This window comes from Cnephaeus nilssonii (assembly GCF_951640355.1).
Source record: "Cnephaeus nilssonii genome assembly, chromosome: 11".
NCBI lineage: Eukaryota > Metazoa > Chordata > Mammalia > Chiroptera > Vespertilionidae > Cnephaeus > Cnephaeus nilssonii.
This window is the reverse complement of record NC_137082.1, coordinates 82,029,794-82,049,804: the sequence shown is the minus strand read 5'-3', so window position 1 is coordinate 82,049,804 and position 20,011 is coordinate 82,029,794. Positions and strand designations below refer to the sequence as shown.

Sequence of the window (20,011 nt, the reverse complement as noted above, 5' to 3'; positions counted from 1 at the left end):
ATATGCCCACAGCTTTCCCATCTCTGTCCTCCTAACGACCTCCTGCATCATTTGAATAGGGAGCTTTTCTGGTAGCAGCCTGAGATCATGGCTTTGGATGACCCAGTGGATTCCAAAGGGCTTGGTGCCACTGGCTCTGGTTGCGAATGATGATCTTTGTAATCAGATACCAGACCCCACTTTGTGTTGTGTGACTGGAAAACCACATGAATTAAAGCCAAGGTCATGGACTTTTTTTGTGGCCCCAGGCTGACCTCTTCCTTGTTCTTAATTACAGATAACAGGATCCTTTTTAACCAATTCAAACAGAAAAGGATTTATCAAGGGTCCAACTAGTTCCATAGACAGACACCAGACAGAGCTTCCAGAAATGCCTCCCCTAATTACACTGTGAAATGAGGCCACTGTGAAAGCTGCGGCCTCTGATATAATCGTGAAAGTGCTGCCACCACTACAGTTTCCAAGAACCATGCCACCTCGGCCACATTCTGCACCAGCAAAACAATGCTTTGAGGCTTGTCATTCTTCTCCAATAACAGTCTCGAGCAAGTGCTTCTGAATGGTTGAACTTCAACTTCATCCAGAACCTAGCTGCAAGGGAGTCTGGGAAATATAGTTCTTAGCTTTCCTGCCTCTGTACTACAGAAGGTACAGAGATAACAAAGACAGTTCCCATGCTTACAGTTTGGAAGGGAAATGGATATATAAATAGACTATTTCAATACAATGTTATTTGCTCTAATGAAAAGACAGTGTACAGAGGACCATGGAGGTAATGGTCAGGAAGTCTTCCCAGAAGTAGGTGCATTTAAAGTGGGTACTGAAGTATTAATATGAATTTGCTGGGTGAGAACAACAGAGGAGGGAGTTAAAAAACATGAGGGAAACAGAGAAAAAAGTGAGTGTGATATGTTGGGGATCCCAAATGCCTAATCTTATTAACTCTACTTAAATTCTTTTATGATAAAAGAACAAGGAGACAACTTATTTTATAAATAGGAGCCAATTTGTTGTATGAAATATTTTCATATTTTGAAATATAATTTTAAATTACTTAAATATATAATTATAGTACTGTCAAATTAACTATTGCTATATTAAAATTATTAAGAACATATTTATGAATATATATTTATATTTTTATTTACGTCAGAGAGGAAGGGAGAAGAAGAGAGAGATAGAAACATCAATGATGAGAGGGAATCATTGATTGGCTGCCTCCTGCATGTTGAACCGAGCACGCAAACCAGGCATGTGCCCTTGACCAGAATTGAACCTAGGACCCTTGGGTCCACAGGCCAAGGCTCTCTCCACTGAGCCAAACCAGGCAGGGCTTATGAATATATTTTTAAATTACCTATGAAATTATATTTAAAAGTTATGTTAAAAATATTTTGTTCTAATATTTTAAAATATTTAAATATATAGTTATGCTTTAAAATTAACTGTTGTTTTATTAAAATTAAAAATAACACATATTTATAAACAGAATATGTTTTAAAGTATTAGATATGAAATTAAAAGCTGTTTAGCATACACATATTTAAAAAAGACACCAACTTACTGGGTAAAACGATGTAGTATTTCTTAAGCAGCCGTACATAAGTTTGCACATGTAAGGTGGACACGTGAGAACACAAGCACAAACTGCCGACAGGTTTCTGGGAAATGCCTGAGGAATGCCTGTGTTTTAAGTCCTTGCTCATGGATTGCAGGGCCCTGGAGCAGCCCTGGGGCACCTCTCCCGCTTCTGATTCTCCAGGGCTCCCTACTGCCAGGTCACTGCCCCCACATTTAGAGTGGCTTGACCCTGCAGGCTTCTCTTCTGAGGAGCTGAGGCTGTCATGCGCCCAGCCTCCCAGCTTAATCTGCCCGGTCTCTTCTGCGCAACCTCCAGACCGAGGCCACGAGGAGAGGGTCACCTGGCCTCTGCCCGGGAGGCCCCACCTGCCTCCTTGGTCGAGCCCAGCAGTGAACCACTATGCTTTATCTTCAAGGGAACCTCCCCCTCAATTCATCCCTCCCCACCCCCAGTCGGGTGATGCACTTCCTTCCAGTGTGTGAGAAGGGGAGGCCTTAAAGGGATCCTCGGCAGTGCCCGTGGGACACCAGGTGTCCTTGTAGGTGAGTGGACAGGAGCAGCCTTGAGGCTCATGGTGCAGCTCTGGGCAAGTGAGTTAAATCCTAGAGCCTGTCCATACAAATGGCATCACTTTCCTTGTGGGCTGGTTATAAAGATCAAAGTGGATGCCTCCTTGTCAAGTGCTGGGCCCGTGGTAAGGACTCGGCAAGCATTGGCTGAAATGGGATTTGTGATTCTGCATGAAGCTGCTGAAGGGCCCCTGAGGTGGCTCTGGCATGCCTGGAGCCGGCTGGTGTTGGAGGGGCTTGGGCTCCTCTGCAGTGGGATCTAGACCAAGCCTGGCCGTGCCCCACACTGACAGTGGGACCTGGGGCTCCATCTGTTTAGCCTCAGTTTTCCCAGCTGCCAAATGGGGAGAAAGAAATGTCACTCTCACCTAGTCACTGCGTGAGCATGGGAATCAAGTGAGCTAACGGAGATGGAAATGCTTGTACAGAAGAAAAGCGGTGGATCTCAGCTATGCTCGTGGCTGTCGCTGTGTAACACTTTCCCAAGAGGAGGATGAGGGGGCAGGGCTGGCTGAAGGCAGCCACCTTGCCGCCCGGCCCAGTGCTGTCTCCTCCAGTGACTGATCACAGGAAGAGCCAGAGCAAGTTCCCTTTCCAGCCACCAACTTGGAACCACTTGCTTCTGAATGTCATCATTTGCTGAAGTGGGGTCATACTCCCATAAACGCTTACGCTCAGTGATCAAGCCAGAGGCCCCAGCCGTCCTGGAGCCTTCCACCAGCTCATCTGCTGGGTGGGACTGGTTTGCTCTATTTATTTGACAAGGGCAGACTCCCCTCGACCCCCAACAAGGGTCCCTGAAAGTCAGGCCGGCTTCTCTGCATAGTAACCTCTGTCCCTGTTGGTTCCCAGGTACTTTGAATTTTACGAGGGCCCTTTAGAATATAACTCCACAAGATGCCTGGAGCTGAGGAACGAGATCTTGGAGGTGAAGGTGCTGTCCATGTGAGTGTGGCCGGGCTGCGTGGTGGGTGCGTGGTGCACGTGGGAGTGGGGCAGGGCCAGGGGGCAGGTGGGGATTTGGGCAGAAGGAAATACAGTAGGAACCTCGGTGGATCAGACAGAACAAGCATTAGGTCTACTTCCCAGGGCCCTGGCATGGGGAGAGCCCCAAGGGCCGCACACAGGGATGATTGTGTTTTGTGAAAAAAGCCCAAGTTTGCTAGGTCACCTCTGTTGACTTGGCCTTTCAGTCCCGGCTCAGTTACCGGTCTCCGAGATTATCATCACCGGCTCCTCGGGTATAGAAATCGAACAGGGCCCGGGAGCGTCTTACCTGAAATGTAGTCCTGTGTGCGAGGGCTAAGCATCACCTTCCTGCTATGGTCTTTTAAACATTTTATATTCGTTAAAATTTTACAAAAAGGTAAACAGCGAAAAGTCCCCTGCCCACAGTCCCTTGCCCACAGCCCCCCAGTTCTCTTCAGAGGTAAGAGGCCACCCCTGTGTCCCCTGCATCCTCCCAGAAAGTCTACACAAAACCCAGCATCTACGTACAGGTATTTTTCACTCTTTCTTTCTTTTTTTAATAAATGGCAAAAGACCCGTGCTCTCTCCTCCCCCTCAGCAATAGATCACCATGGCTCTGTTACAGCCCATGTGAGAAAAAGTGTGTTACATGCTGAACATTTTAGCGCGTCGGCCTGCCCTGGCTTTCCCTCCCGTGACTGCCATGAATTTGGTAAACCATTCAGAGGACTGGGTGCTGTGTTCATCAGGACAGGATGTATGTTGATTTTTAAACAGTTATGTCTGGATATGGAAGAAGTGCAGTTTGTTGAGGCCGGCAGTGCTGGGCGCTCCAGTGGGCTCATGGGCCCCGGACACGATCCCTGCACTGCAGTCCATGGCCCACAGGCAGGAGCCATCGCTGCTTTAGCCCTTTGACCTGGTCTCCGGGGAGTGTGGGTCATAGAAAGAACGTGAGCCTTGGGTTCAGGCAGACCTGGGCTCCAAAGCCGACGCTGGGCTTTACCAGCTCTGCATCTTCATACAAATGACTTAACCTCTCTGAGCCTTCTCTTACCTATAAAAATGGGGACACTCTCACCTCGCTTTTCAGGGTTGCTATAAAGACTAGTTGAATTAACATATGTGAAAATAGTAACCCAGCAGTCCACATACATAGTAGCACACATAGTAGGTGCTCAGTGTTCATTTCTTCTTCCCTTTCCTTCTCTCCCTTCCTTCCTTCCTCTCTGGAACCAGCAGCAGCAGCAACAGCTTTTCTGGGCTGTCATTCAGACTCCGTAAGCTTAGTAGCTGCAGGAAATGTCCAAGATAAGAGCAAATGTCCAGCTGGGATTAGCTGTGTCGCTCATGGTCTCCGTACTAACCCAGGGGCTGTATGCCCTCTCTAGAGAGGATCATGTGAGCGGCTCACCCTCCCACCAACCCCACCCAGCCCTGGGCTGAGCACACACCACGGCGCCTGCCCCCAGGAGCTCCCAGCCCAGCAGGGAAGCGATCAGTAATAACTGATTACCTGAGGGAGATGAGGGTGACAGGGAACTGGACCTGGGCTGGGGGGAGGGGTAGTCAGGCCAGGCTTCTTTGAGGAAGCGATGGTGTGAAGGGTGATAGGAGTTAACTAGGCCAAGAGGATTCCTGACCGAGGGAACAGTTTGTGCAAAGGCCCTGTGCCAGGAAGGAGCCCGCTGTGTCCCAGGCTGTGCGGGGTCAGGGCAGCTTGAATGCCAGCAGGAGAGGGGGAAACAGAAGCAAGGCTGCTAGAGGGGCGGGATTTAGTTTTGTCGTTATCAAAGGGCACTGGGAAGGATTGGAAGCAGGTGGGGGGGGTGGGTGGGTAGGATGTGATTGGTGTTGGATACATTCCACCGAGGAGTGGGGATTTAGTGGCGAAGATGGGTGCCCGGACCTCGGTTAGGAGCCACATCCATAAGCTCATAAGCAGAGAGAGAGCCTTTATCTTTTCCCCAAATTCAGAGACTGCAGGCCTGCCCGTGCCGCACTGTGCAAACCCAGGGCCCTCGTGGAGAGCACTCCGTACCGTTTCAAAGGGCAAGTCAGCCATTTTTTTTTAAATTATGAAAAACAGACAGTTTCTCCACAGTTGCTTCAAGGTCTGCACAGGACGGCCTGAGGGACCCCATATACTTGCCTTCCCTCTGCGTGGCTTCCCATTCCTCCACCCGCATATTGTTTATATGCTGGTGTTTGTCCCTGTGCTGGCTTGTTGGGCTCCCATCACAAGGGACCACAGGCTGGGGGCTTCAACACCAGAGCTTTCTTTTCTCCAAGTTCTGTGGGCTGGAGTCAGAGGGCGGTGCCAGGAGGGCTGGGTCTCTCTGTGGCTTTGCGATGGCTGCCTTCCCTGTCTTCACACGGTCGTCCCTCTGGGTGCCTGTGTCCTGATTTCCTCTAATGAGGACACCAGTCACAGCGGATGAGGGCCCACTAGGGATGCCATTTTAACTTAACCACCTCTCCAAAGACTCTATCCCAGAAAGACGGTCACGTTTTGAGATGTTGGGGGTTAGGGCTTCAACATATGAATTTTGGGGGAGATATTACTCAGCTCCTAGTAATCCTATCACACCTTCCATTCAGGGACTAACTTAGAAATTGCCTGGGTCCTTGGTTTCAAGCCTGAATCACAAATGTTGTGGGGTGCGAAGGGGAGCTTCGTATTTCCCCGTGATCTGTGCCCACCCTGTCCCTTGTCGTGTTGGTGGCCTTGGGTCCTCTGCATGGTTGGCATTAGTTCTCATCTCTGCCTCTGGGCTCCTGAACTGAAGAACTATCCCAGCTGGGGCCCTCTGGCCCTTGCACCACCCTGGGTCTCCATGGCAGCTGCCGTCCTGTGGTCCCCAGGCCCTGGGAGTGGGCACTGGAGGTCTGAGAGGAGAGGAGAGGCTGGGGCTGTTCATAGGGCATCAGCATGGCAGGATGTTGGGGAGACGGGAGCCTCATGCTTCTTTTCCCGAGTCCTCAAGCTGGGGGTCAGTGGGCCTTCTGGGGCTGAAATCCGAGAGCCCAGAGCCCGGCCTCCGATCTGAGTAGTTCTGACCCCCTGGGCACCTGCGTGCTTTGCTCCAGCCCAGAGCTGTGGCCCTACTTGAGGTGGAGACTGTGAGTCATTGGGAAAAAGGTTAAATTCTCATCTGTGAGCTGAGGGGCTTGGATGGATGTGCTCCGAGACCCTTCAGCGCATGCTGTCAGCTGGAGTTCTGTCTGAGGAGATGGGACCTGTGCGATTCATCTGGGGAGATTCTCATCCAACATTGCTCCTCTCAGTGGGGAAAGTCAGTGAGCCGGAAAACCCCACCCGGACAGGCCTTGCTCCTGACAATATCAGATTGTGAGGAATTGCGCAGTGACGATTTGTTATGAAAAAGCATTGTCCCTATATTGTAAAAATATCGACGTTGAATTTAGTCATTCTAGGGCCTCTTTATTTTTATTTTTAAACTAAAGGCCCGATGCACGAAATTCGTGTAAGAGTAGGCCTTCCTTCCCCCGGCTGCTGGCACCAGCTTCCCTCTGGCACCCGGGACCTGGGCTTCCCTTGTAGCCCCGGCTTGTCCGGAAGGACATCTGGTCTAATTAGCATATTACGCTTTTATTATTATAGAGCAGCTCCTGCCTGTGCTCACACCCAGATGGTCTCACCTCACCAGCTACCCTCTCCTAACGCCACTTCCCAGCTTTCTGGGGTGGGGCCCTCACTGAGACAGGAGAGGGGCTGGGGCCAGGTCTGGCAGGGTTCTCCAGGCATCTCTGAGTCCTGGAGCCTGGCCCTGCATGGGCTCAGGATGCGTTTGTTAAGTGAATGAATGGATGGAAAAGTGAATGTGACCAGAGTGGAAATGAGGAGGTCATGAAAGAAAAGGGGGGAAAAAAGGAAAATGAGATGGCCATTATCATCTCATTATTATTGCCATCTCTATCACCAGGCTAGAAAAATACGAAAGTTTATGATAATAAAAAGCAACAGTCCCCTGCCCCACACCCTACCCCCACCCCTGCTGCTTCCAACTCTTGGCTGTCTCTGTGGTACCTGCTCCCATACCTCCCAGCGCCACTGCATGCCACTGTCCCCTGACTTGCCCTGTTTGCACAGCGTCCCCTCCCGTCCTGCCTCGGCGAGTGAGGATTCAGTTCCCTTAGCCCACACCCAGCCCCGCCCCACTATCCTGGGTGAGGACCGTTGCTATTTGTAGTTCTTCTATCTATAGATTGCCCAATAACCTGCTTCTTTTTCTACTAAACATTGGCAGCATCTCTTGATCCAGTGCTTTGTGATATGAGGCTGTTAAAGTTGTGCCTACGTTTTAGTTCCAGCCTCTGGCTTTGGTCATCCATGAGTTTACCTTTAAAATGTCAAGGATGCCAACATGTACATTCTGTGTGTAACCATAGCAGCCTTTTGGGGGCTTTTCTCTATAGGTTGATTCTAAAATTTGAAGATCAGATAATGGTGATTCCATCTTCTTTTTGTACAGTTCTCCTCCCCTTTTTTTCTGAAGCTTCTAGTCATCTTTTCCCCCTTGAACACTCGTCTCTATTATGCCCTATTTCCCACCCCCACCCCCCTTCTCCCTCAACTAGGCATTCCCCCAGGTTTCCCTTCATCCTCCTGCCTCACCCTGGACAGGCTGCGTCCTGATAGGCCACACATCATCTCCCCAGGGCTTCCTTCTCTGCCTGCTTAGGTCGGATTCACCTGAGAACCCATAGCTGCTTCTTTCTTGGTTTACTCCTTCATTTGGCTTCTACCCCCTCTTTAAGCAAAGTCCCCAAAAGGAAGGGTGGGAGGTAAACTTTTGAGTCCTTCTGTGTCTAAATGACTTAATTCTTCCCTTATACTTGATTGCTGGTTTGGTGGGGTTGGTATTTTAGGTGGAAGTCATTTCCCCCCAGAATGCTGCTGAAGAGCTTCTGTCATCTGCTAGCACCCAGGGCCACACGCACATGACACTTGTTCCTTTGGAGGTGACCTGCCTTTTCAGATCATGACGTTCTGAAACGTCCTGATGGTGTGCCTGGGATGCACACCACTGGGACCTCTTCAACTGGGCTCATGTCCAAACTCTTGAGTGTTCTCTTAGAGTTCTTTGTATTTGCTCCTCTTCATTTTTCTCTGTTTCCTCTTTTTAGTGCATCTAAGAGTTGAATACTGGCTCCTCTAGCACACATATAGTTTAATCTCATCTCTTGCTATCTCCCTGCCCTTTGCTTCTGCTTCCTGAGAAAAGTTCTTGACTTTATCTTCTATCTCATCTAGTGAACTTTCCCCCTCAGGAGCTCTTACTTTGTTCTCAGAGTGGCCTGTTCTTATTTTAAGGACCTCGTGACTTCTTGAATAGCTCTGGGGACACTAAGGAGAATCTCTTGGAGTTCTGTTTCATGCCTCTCTCTGTAATCATTTTTTTAAAAAAAACAGTATTTTTATTTATTTTATTTATTTTTGTGTGTAGGCACAAATAGTGATTAATATGAAACAGTTTAATTAGATACACAGGCTTATATTATGATGAAAAATAATGAAAACAAAAAATAGAAAAATGATGCCCATAATTATAACATACCAAAAAATCAAATATTTTCTCTTTTAAAATGTATTTTTCAATTACAATTGACATGCAGTATTATATTAGTCTCAGGTGTACAACATAGTGATCAGACATTAACATGCTTTATGAAATGATCACCCCAATAAGTCTCGTACCCCTCTGACATAATTAATGACACCCATATGACACCTTGCGTAGTTATTACAGTGTTACTGACTATATTCCCTAAGCTGTCCTTTACATCCCTCTGACTATTTTAATAACTGGCAATTTGTACTTCTTAAACCCTTTCACCTTTTCACCCATCCTCCCAACCCCCTCCCATCTGTGGACCACCAATTTGTTCTCTGAATCTATACATTTGTTACTGTTTTGTTTGTTCATTTTTTAAAATTCCACATATAAGTGAAACCATATGGTATCTGTCTTTTCCTGTCTGATTCATTTCATTTAGCACAATACCCTCTAGGTCCATCTATGTTGTCACAAATGATAAGATTTCATTCTTATTGTGGCTGAGTATGACCCCATTTATATATGGACTGCATCTATGCATTTGTCTATGGATGGGCATTTAGGCTGCTCCATATCTTGGCTGTTGTAAATGATGCTATAATGAACATAGGGCTGCGGATATCTTTTCGAATTAATGTTTTCAATTTCTTCGAAATGAATTCTCTGTCATTTTATCTGATGGTTTATCTTGGTCTATTTCCTCAGGTTGACCAGGTGGCCCTTTGTTATCTGTTCCTATTTAAACAATATTAAGCTGATAGGGTCTCTGAGGCTGAGAGCAGCTTTCATGGAGGGTAGGTGTTCAAGATTGCTGCTGGCCCTTTTGCTGTTAGAACATCCAGATCTTTTCACTGGGAGTGATAATTTTTTTTTTAAGAAGCCAGAACTGACAGTCTGATTCATTCCCTCTTCCCTCCTCTGCTTGACATTAAATATCTGGCCACCGTGGGGGTGGGCTTGATTGTTCCGGATATGGACTCACAACCGATCCTCATTTTAACACCATGTCCCTGCCCCGTCCTCCACCCCCTTTAAAATGTTCTGTGCAAATCGGCTCTATTCCTGGGCTGCGCCCTTACTCCTTATGTCACCCCTTCTCCTTCCACACACTTGTTGAAATCTCTCTTCCACTGAGACCTTCCACCCACTCCCATTATTCTATTCACCTGGTAGCTTATACCTTTTTTATTCTTCTGGAATGTGGTATCTCGGGAGAAAGGAGGTAAGGGTTTGGGATCAACCCTTCATCTTAAAGATGATCTGTGCATCTGTAAAGCAATTTATAAAATATTTTTACAAACATTATCTCATTGGATCTTTCTGACACCCTTCGAGATGGGCAGGGCAGAGGTTACTGTATCCATCTTACAGATAAAGCAGCTGAGTCTCAGAGGGATTAAATGACTTAGCCAAGGTCACATTGCAAGTTGGGGATGGAGCCAGGATTCAAGGCTGGGTGTTCGGGCCCCATCCTTGGTCCATGTATGATGAGGGCATTGGAGGCTCAGAGAATGGGGCTCAGACGATGGTAACAGTCGAACTTGGGACCCCGGCCTGCAGTGTTGCCACGGCTGTGTTTCTGGGAGGCATTGGCAGTAGAGGGGGCTGCTCTGGGGCCTGGGTTGCAGGAAGTGGGGGAGGGAATGAGTGTGTGAGCCAGGGTGCCGCTGGGCAATGACACTTCTCCTCTGGTGTCACAGGAGCTTGAGGGATGAGAGCTGCTGTGGGGGTTTGGGAAAGCCAGAGGAAGGGTCAGGATGAGAGGGGTGCTCCTTCCAGCTCTTTAAAGCTGCCAAGCAGGTGTGTGAACTGGGTCTGAGGCCCATGTCCCACTCTGCTTCCCAAATTCATGGACTTTGTTGCTATCCCGACTTCTCCTGAAACCACCCCTCCACCCACTGTCATGTGTCCCCTGTAGGCGAGGCTTGCCCTGTTTGGGAACAACTACATCTCCCTGCAGTTAAACACAGGGAAACAGCTCTGTAGAATGAACCTGTCTTATTTTATTTTATTTTTTTCAATCTTATGGTTAAGTGAATATTTGCCCTTTTTATTTTACTTGTTTTATCATTATTTTTAAAAATCCTCACCCGAGGATATTTTTTCCATTGATTTTTAGAGAGAGTGGAAGAGAAAGGGAAAGACAGAAATATCGATGGGAGAGAAACACATCGATTGGTTGCCTCCTGCACGTGCCCCAACTGGGGCCTGGAATTGAGCCCGCAACCCAGGTCTGTGCCCTTGACCAGAATCAAACCTGGGACCTTCAGTCCGCAGGCTGAGCAAAACTGGTGAGGGCAGTATTTGCCGTAAAAAAAAGAAATCATGGACCCCTTTGGGAAGGTGATGAAAGCTTCCAGTTCTCCCCTAGATGTGTACCCGTGGACAAGCGTGAGATTGTCACTATGATGCAGGGGGCTCAAGGGTTCCCGTGAGCCCTTCAGCGGACCCCAGAGTAAGAGCCACAGTTACAGTAGTTTTCTGCTAACACCCAGCTCCTGGGGGCTGGCCACCTCCCCATGCTTGAGCAAACCAGAATGACCTTCCAGGGCTGTTGTCTGTACCCCGCCCAGGCCAGCCAGCTTCTGAACCACCACCGCCAGGCGACCCCAGACAGCGCAGGGTACAGGCGCGGGGAGGGGACTGCGGCGGGCAGGAGATTATGGTCCATGCAGCATTCCTGAGAAACTCCGGTCTGTGCACCGCTCAGTGGGAAGACGGTCCAACCATCTAATGCTTTCCGCTGGTTTCAGTCAAAGCGCGAATCCCACCTGATTTAGACGTTCCCTTCCCAGAGAGCACGTTAGGCACCACAAGCCGAGATGTTCAAAGCCCGACAAGCGTCAAGAAAGCCTTGCCGATGGGTGTTCCGGTGAAAGGAGCATGTCCCTGGTTTCTCAGCTCTTCCTGTTGTGTCATCTGGAAGTTGTGAGCAGGGCATACCCGGTGCTGAGCCCTACTGTGTGCTAAGCACAGTGTGAGGGAGGCTCAGACATTCCTTTGCCCTCTATAGGTAGATGTTCCTGGGGCATCCAGGCAGGTCCTGGGGGGTGGGCATGTGAGGAAGAATGCTTTAAAATGTAGCCTGGATTTTTAAAAATCAGATGTGGGAAGACACCCAGACACAGACATGACATCGTGAAGGAAGAAGTTCTGATACTCCCAGATCCCTAGAAAGAGGAGGCACGGCTCGCCATGCAGAGCCACCCGGGGAAGCAGAAGAGGTGAGGGGAAGCCTGGGTGAGAGCCTTCATGTGGTTCTCACAGGGAGGAATGGCAAGGAGGGGCGGACAGGGTTAGGACTGGCCAGTCTGAACGCTTTCTGTGGGCTCTGTGGCATAGGGGCTGCCCCTAGTGGCCTGAGACCTGGCCCCGGCATGATTAGGGCGGTGAGCCACTGGTTGGGTTGACAAAGGAGGTGGTTGCAGGTATGGGCTCTGGATTGGTCGGTGTGATGTGAAAGGTGTGCTTGCAGGAGATTGTCTGCCATCTCTAGGAATTAGCAAGGCCCCCAGGGCCAGAGCATCAAGAATACAGAAACTGAGAGAATACAGTTAATACAAAGGACCAGCCAGGATTTGACGGAGTGGGGAGCAGGAGGGAGCATGTTTGGGAATGACGACACTCTGCCGGCCTGGCCCTTCATGGACTCTTCTGTCCTCCACTCCCCAAGGGTGAAGCAGTCGGAGCTGTTCGACAGGTGGAGGAGCCTGCAGATGTGCAAGTGGGCGATGAACATCTCCGAAGCCAACCAGTTCAAGTACCTATGACTCGTCTGTCCTGCCCGGGGTCCTCTCCCTGCCTCCTCTGCACATCCTCCCGGTCCTGCAAGGCCCAGCCCCGGGGCATCCCCTTGGAGCTGGTCCTGACAGGGCTCTGGAGTCTGGGTAGGGGGGAGGTTCTGACTCAGCATGCAGGCTTAGGCGGCACCTGCTGGGTGCTGTCCTCCACATTCTCACCCTGCAGCATCCCTGCAAGGTCAGTGGTGTCGTCTCCAGTAAAGCCGAGGTTCACTGAGACTCACCGAGGTGAAGCGATTTTCAGGAGGTCTCTAGCAGGCCTGTGCCTTAGGGCACAGTAAGCACCGTCCACGGCTCCATCCCATTCCCCTCCTCACCTCTAGCCCAGCAGCCCCTCCTCTGAGCTCTAGAGTTCTTCTAGCTCAGCGGTCGCCAATCTTTCAGACCTCACGGACCACCGGTTGGCGGCTGCTGTTATAGCCTATACTGAATGTTTGAGTGCTGCTGTAGGTGATTTTCTCGTGGCTCTCTAACCAAAATTTACAGATCATAAGCTCCCGGAGCTTAAAGTTCTTCAGCCTGTGAGAGTCGCCTACTATAGAAGTAGAACATGAACTTGAGCCAAGTACAGGAAGAAGGGGGGAGGTCCAAGGTCTGGGCTTTATGTGCTGCCCAGTCCACCCTTAGAAAGAGAGATTACTGTGGGGACTGGGCAGGCAGATAACCCCTCAGGGTGGGTGTGGCCCGAGAGCCCTGCGGGAGTGGCGGGACCAGTTCAGGGAGATGCACAAGGCTGAGTGGACAGAAGCCTCATCAGTGGGATTCACAATATAAAGAAATAATAATAATAATAATAACAACAACAACAACAACAATAATAAGCACCAGGAAGATCATGTGGCAGGAGGAAAACAGAGAGGCGTAGGGCCCTTTGGCAGGGATCAGCCAGCAGCTTGTGGGGGAGAGACTCTGGGGTAACTGAGACCCTTCTGGGATGGGCATGGGGGGTGGTTTCAGGTGTGGGAAGTGGGGATGACATCAGGTCAGGCCATGCTTTAAGAGGAAAAACCTTCAAGGCCAGTCACTGTTTCCCTTTGCTCTTATTACAAGCTCATGGAACAATAATAAGACTCTCAATTCAGGTTCGCAGGAATCTGGTACAGTGAGGTGTGTGTGTGGTGGGGCGTAGGAGGACTGTACTAGAAGACAGGCATGAGCATTCTAGAAAGGAATCCTGTAATGGAGGCCTTCCCTCAGCCTACTGCTTACCAAGTAAACCACATTGACATTCTGGTTTATGTATCAGGCACTCCTGAGTTTGGTTAGTATGAGCCAGTCTCCTCCAGTGGGCTGACAAGATCGAGTTTCCGGACCAACAAAGATAAACAGCCCAGATGCTGGTTTGTCATGCTGACCCATGGCCCCTGCCTGGCCAGGCCTCTGGCCTTCCCTTGGGGAAGCCTCAGTCGCATTCTGAAACCCAGCCCTCCACAGGAAAGAATGCTCTCCACAGCCAGTAGCCAGCTGAACTCCCCAGTGAAGTCCCTGCAAGAATGAAGTCATAGAAAGTATCTGTATAACCTTCCTGGCTTTGGCAGCCTGGAGTCATGGAATTACAGAGGGTCAGAAGAGCCAGCCCTGTGTTGTACAGATAAGGAAACTGAGGCCCAGGGAGGGCAAGAGACCTGCCCAAAGCCCCACAGCTGGTGGGAGCAGAGCAGAAACTGGAACCCAGGTTTTTGACACCAGGTTGGCAAGCCAAGCCTCCATCCAGGACCTTGGGTGTAAACTTTCCAGAGAGTTCCTCCTCACTTTTAATGGTCATCATCCGGGCTTCATGGGGAAGGCGTTCCGTTCCTCCTGTGGCTGCCTGGGCACCGGATGTGACTGTGCCTGGAGCCAGTGCCAGGGGAAGAAGGCCAGGTGGACTCAGCCCACTGCTGCTGCTCTAGGAGAAAGCATGTCCTCCTGGGCCCACAGTCCCTGATGGAGTGGGTAGCAATTGGCATCCTTTGTCAAGCCTGGCCCCTCTGCAGCCAGGGCTGAGGGAGAAGGGTGTGCCCAGGATCTGACCCAGCACCAGGCCTCACCAGCAGGCCTGGGAGAATGCCCCTCCTGTAGGATGCCAGCCGCAGGGAAGAGAAAAACCAGGCTCTGTGGCTGGCTGGCTCCCCGGCCGGCCTCAGCAGCCACATTCTCCCTCCGAGGGTGTTTTCAGCCTGCTTACCTCGTCTCAGTGTCCACCCTTCTGGGAGCTCATGTTTGAGTGTTTTTGTGAGTGAAAAACCACAGGTTTTAATTATTTTTAAAATTAAATAATGAACTCCTGGAAACTTGCTTGGCAGCCAGGTTCCTTTCTGCAGGAAGTCATCCAGTATCAATTCACCGTCCTAAATTTCTGACCTCTCCCCGCCCCCACTTCCTAAAGCACTTTCTAAATGATTGAAATGGTACATTTCTGTTGACTGTGTGTGTCTTGGCTTTTGGGCCCCATCTTACAGGGAACATGCCTTGCCTAGAGTCTGATATGGGGGCCAACGGCCTGAGGAAGGGCTCTGCATCCCAGGTTTCCACGAGGACTCAGTTTCCACGTCCATTGGCCTGTTTCCAGGAAGTGGCAGAAAGCTTAGCAGATCTTCATGGGAGCTCAGATGAGGAATGATTTGTCCCGCAATTGGCAGGCACCTGGTTGTCAAGCTCCTGTGTGACTGACATGCGGGACCCGGAGAAGCAGGGTCCCTGCCATTGGGGGCTTTCATTCAAGTGGGCGAGGGAGGTGGCGGACGAGGAAGTGGGTGGGACCCTTGGAGGCCAGTGTGGTCAGTGGGGACAGGGAGAAACCTGGCTCCCACCCGAAAGGCCCAGGCATTGGGAGGAGTATGGAAAGGGTGGCATGAGCAGAGGTGTGCGATGGGAAGGGGAGTGGAGACAAAGTGGGGCTCCCGGGTCTCCCCGCAGGGCCTCTGTGTCCTGATGCCTCTGTTCTTCAAGAAGCTCTGCTCTGTCCCGTGTCATCAGTCTCTCCGGTCTGTCTCCTGCACGCAGGTCCACTCTGTCCAGATGCTGCAACGCCCCCTCCTTCCTCTTCACCACCCAGAAGAACACGCCCCTGGGGACAAAGCTCAAGTACGAGGTGGACACCAGCGGCATCTACCACATCAACCAGGAGATCTTCCGCATGTTTCCCAAGGTGCTGCTTTGGGCAGGGCGGTCTGGGCGGGGCAGTGGACTGACCCAGCCGGGCCCTCTGTGGCCATGCCCAGTGGTTTGGCACTGCTCGGCTGTGCCCTCTGCACCCAGTCCTGGCCCTGGTTGGCCATGGTCTGAGGCTCAGTAGAATGTCCTCTGGGGTTCTGTCTGGCATGATGAATGGCAACCGGCTATTATTTGGGTGACTTTTGGCAAGAATGTGGTTATAAAATTTTGGCTGTTGCATTGCTGGTAGAGGACATCCTGAAGATAAGCATTTGTCCCCCACAAGAGCAAAAACATCCATGCGAAGGCTGTGTGTGCACAAGAAATCAACCAATACAAAGCACCGCACTGAAAGAGGGGCCTATATTGGATGACCTTAGGTGGTCGTTTTGTTTTTCAAAGACTCAGTCTGCCCATCTGCAACATGGGGTTTGGACTGGAATGGGTTTGGCTGCTTATAACAGAAAATCTAACATATCAGAGTCTTAAAGAAGATACACATTTATTTTTTCATTTCACATACAAGAGATCTGGAGGTGGCCATCCATCCAGGGCCAGCACCATGGCTCCCTGGTCATGGGGACCACAGAGGAGTATCCATGTGTGCGAACTGCTCAGGTCACTGAGGCTTAGGTACATGCACTAACTTCTGGCCTGGCTGCTGCCTCAGACTCTCAGCCTGCGTTTTCAGCTGATTCTGATGGTGACTGACCTTCAAGTGAGGAAGCAGGTGGGACCCTTGGAGGCCAGTGTGGTTGGTGGGGACAGAGAGAAACCTGGCTCCCATCTGAAAGGCCCAGGCATTGGGAGGAGTATGGAAAGGCTGTTGCATTGCTGGTAGAGGACATCCTGAAGATAAGCATTTGTCCCCCACCCGAGGGAGGCACAAGAGCAAAAACATCAGTTCCCTCCACCGAGAGAGGAGGAAGGCTCCATGGGACTTTAGCACCTCCTGGAGAGTGCTGGGCTCCGGGCTGGACTTGAGCCCGCTTTGTAGAAAAACTGGTTGGGGTGTGTTCAGGTCTTTCCGGATGACGTCTGAGGGCCTGGGCTGAGTGCTAATGAAAGAGAGCCCAGGGCGTCTCTGCATTCTGTTACTCAGGCAGAGTGTCCTGGTAAGACTGGGCATTGTGGGGGCACCGGGAGGAGCTGGAGGTGCCAGACGTCCTCTCCCAGGTCCCAGTGCTGGAGGACATGGGGTGTGAGCCGTCTTGGCGAGGTGGGTCTTGCAAGGCCTGGAACATGAGGTTGACAGCAGGTGAACTTGCATCTCACACAGGTGATGCCAGTGGGTGACACACAGCTCGGTTATGACATGTGGGTCCAAGGAGGGCCATGGGCATGGGCCGCTGAGGCCCAGGAATTAGAGAAGGGATCGCCAAGCGTTCTTTGGAAAGGGCCAGAAAATAAATATTTTAGGCTCTGCCGGCCATCTGGTCTCTCTCACAGCTACTCACCTGCGTCATTCTTGCACAAAGCCGCCTGGCTGTGAGTATACCAGTGAGTGTGGCCCTGCTCCAATAGCTCTTCAGTTCCTCTTAAATGCTGACATTTGTTTATATACTTTTCACATGTCACAAAATATTTTCCTCTGGATTTTTCTCCAACAATTACAAAATATAAAATCCATTTTTAGCTTGCAGGCCATGCAGAAGTAGGTGATAGGTCAGATGTGGCCGGCGGGGCTGTACTTTGTGACCCCTTGAACTAGAGCATGTAACACAGAAGTATTTCCCACACTTCCTAAAAGTGCATATCTCTTTGAGGTTGTAAAAAATAGAGCTTCTTGCCTCCTACCTCCACCCTGAAGATGCTGGTTCCATGGTTCTGGGAAGGAGCCCAGGAACTCAGGTAGTTTTTGATTTACCGAAGTTTGGGAAACACTGACATACAACATAAAAAAAAGCCTTCGATGGTCTCTCCAAAGATGATTGGTGTTTTCTGTTTCTCTGATAAAAATCGAACAGTGCAGTTCCCTCCCCCTGGTCATGAGATACCCTTGTTTCCCCACCTTGGCCCCCTGCACCTGTCCCTCTAGTGAGATTGGGCCACGGGGAAGGACAGTCTCCCACAGACGCTGCCGCATCTCCTTAGCTTTAGCCGCATTCCCGATGAGCCTGTTGTTGTGTGATTTTTCCATGACGCCTGCCTGGAAGTTGGTCCCAACGGAAGCCCAAGGTGCTGACGGGGCCGCTCTCCTGCAGGCTGGCCAGCTGGTGTGTGCTGGGAGGACAGCTGCCCAGCAGCCTCCTGCTGTCCGAGATGGAGGGGACCTTCGGGCCATCCAATAACGACCTGGTCCTCCTGCCGAGACCCCTCTGGGCCGGGGCCCTGCACTGGTAGGCTTTTCATTGACACCAGTGGTTCTCCACTGGGGGACGGTTTAGGGACATTTGGCAATGCCTGGAGACATTTTTGGTGTCATGACTTGGGGGCACTCTTGGCATTAGTGGGGTGAAGCCAGGGATGCTGCAGTGTACAGGTCAGCCCCAACAACAAGGCATGTCAGTGCCGAGGCGAGAAACCCCGCGTTACATCCTATTGAGCAGCACGAAATACACAAATTACAACATTTTAATTTATCACACATTTCACAAAATTTACAAAACCAAAACACTGAGAGCTCAAAAAAACTTGCCCTCACCTCATTATAGGGCAAAACCAAGATTGAAAATTTGGGGCTTATGACGAGGGGGCCCAATCCTGGTTTGTCCAGATTTCCCCAGTTTGACCAAATGTAAGTCCTGCATCCCGGGCAAAGTCCGCCAGTCCTGGCAGCTGGGATGTTTGGTCACCATGCCCTTGCCTCCAGGTCTGTGCGCCTGCCCAGTGGCACCTGCCTCAGGTGGCCCACGGGGGAATGTGACAGAAGCAGGTCTCTTAAGCGTCAGGCCAGTATTTGCTTTTTCCTGCCAATTTGCCCGTGGTCCCCTGGAGGGCATGCCTAGAGTGCCTTTGTGGGCAGCCAGTACCCAGACCAAGGTAACCCCCAGTTGGGCAGCCAGTACCCAGACCAAGGTAACCCCCAGTTGGGCAGCCAGTACCCAGACCAAGGTAACCCCCAGTTGAGGTGTGACGAGGTCAAAGCGCTGTGAGACGCTCACTCTCAGTGCTCCTTTGACTGTCATCATCACTCAGGGTAAGTCCTAGGCTCGCTGGGTGTCCCAGCCTCTAACTGTTCCCCTGATGTGGCTTTGCTTGCTCACCTCCAGCCTCTTATCCCCGCTGCTGCCAAGTCCTGGCATCTGTCCCAGCCTCTATGACCTTTCTGTCCCAGGCCTGTGTCCTCCTCGTGGACAGAGGGAGGCTCTGCACCTCGCCCTGCGCTGAAAGGGCTGAGGTTTAGGGCTCTGGTCCCAGGGTGGCCCTGCCCTCATTTCTGCTGCCGCCATCCCCAGAACATCTGCTTTCATCATTAAAATATGTACACTAGCATGTACATATTTAGTCATGAAAAGCTGAGCTCCCCAACATGGGGAAACGGATGCACGCTGGAAACCTAACGCATCCCAGGGCTTATGAAAACAGCCATGGAGACTGCCTTCTGGCCCCAGCTCATTTGTAGTTGCCCGTGGAACTGGGAACAAACCCTTTGACCTCTTTTCTCACCTGCAGAGTGGAATAACCACTTTTCTCTAACGTTCCCTACAAGGCTGCCTCATGGGGCCAGGAGGAGTAGAGGTGGAGGTGGGTACAGAGGTGAGAGCACCCAATGAAGGCTGTGACCCTGTCTCCCCAGGACATGCCCTACTACCGGTCCCAGTTTAAGAAGTGCGCAGTGGTGGGCAACGGAGGCATCCTAAAGAACAGCCGCTGCGGGAGGGAGATCAACAGCGCCGACTTCGTCTTCCGGTAAAAGAACCATCCTGGTCTGCACTGCCACTTCGGCCTCCACCCCTCTCCCCCTTTAGGCCCTTCCCCTTGGTTCCCCCCCACCCCATGCTGCCCTTTACATGGTTAATCCCGCACTCCCCACCCCTGCAGACCCTCATGCTCCAGGTTGTCACTTCTCTCTAGTGCTGTCCCTTTGGGCACGTGGTGGAACCTCTTAGAGCCTCAGTCTCCACATCTGCATAATGGAAGCAAATGGCATCACAGATGTGAAGAGACTCAGGACTCAGTGGGGCCCCAGGCAGATGGGTCGGTGAGGCCTCTGGGTGGCCACCTTCCTGGTTGGGTTCTACTCTTCCAGAAGCAATGCTTGGGACCAGGGTAGCTTTGTATCTATCACCAATTTGAACTTCACCCTGGCTTTGCCTAAGGTAGAGACTGGTCCTTATATTTCTTCTTCCTTATGTAGAGCCCCTCTTATCTTGGGGACCCTCACTTACATCTTTAGTCTGGATAATGAAGATGGTCTGAAAATGAGAGATT

General features: G+C 50.8%; 1 protein-coding gene across 4 annotated transcripts in view; it reads left to right on the top strand.

The window, feature by feature from the left end:
• Positions 1 to 20,011, top strand: part of ST8SIA5 (ST8 alpha-N-acetyl-neuraminide alpha-2,8-sialyltransferase 5) — a 53,518-nt gene that overhangs the window by 20,796 nt on the left and 12,711 nt on the right. For 3 of the 4 annotated variants that reach the window (XR_013814238.1, XM_079784979.1, XM_079784977.1), the window contains 4 exons: positions 3,004 to 3,096; positions 12,376 to 12,462; positions 15,488 to 15,632; positions 19,377 to 19,489. Coding sequence is in view for 3 of the 4 variants with exons in the window: in XM_079784979.1 (XP_079641105.1) it covers positions 3,004 to 3,096; positions 12,376 to 12,462; positions 15,488 to 15,632; positions 19,377 to 19,489 (438 nt within the window). In the remaining variant the exon portion in view is untranslated. The remainder of the gene's footprint in view (positions 1 to 3,003; positions 3,097 to 12,375; positions 12,463 to 15,487; positions 15,633 to 19,376; positions 19,490 to 20,011) is intronic. The other variant, XM_079784978.1, reaches the window with a different exon arrangement.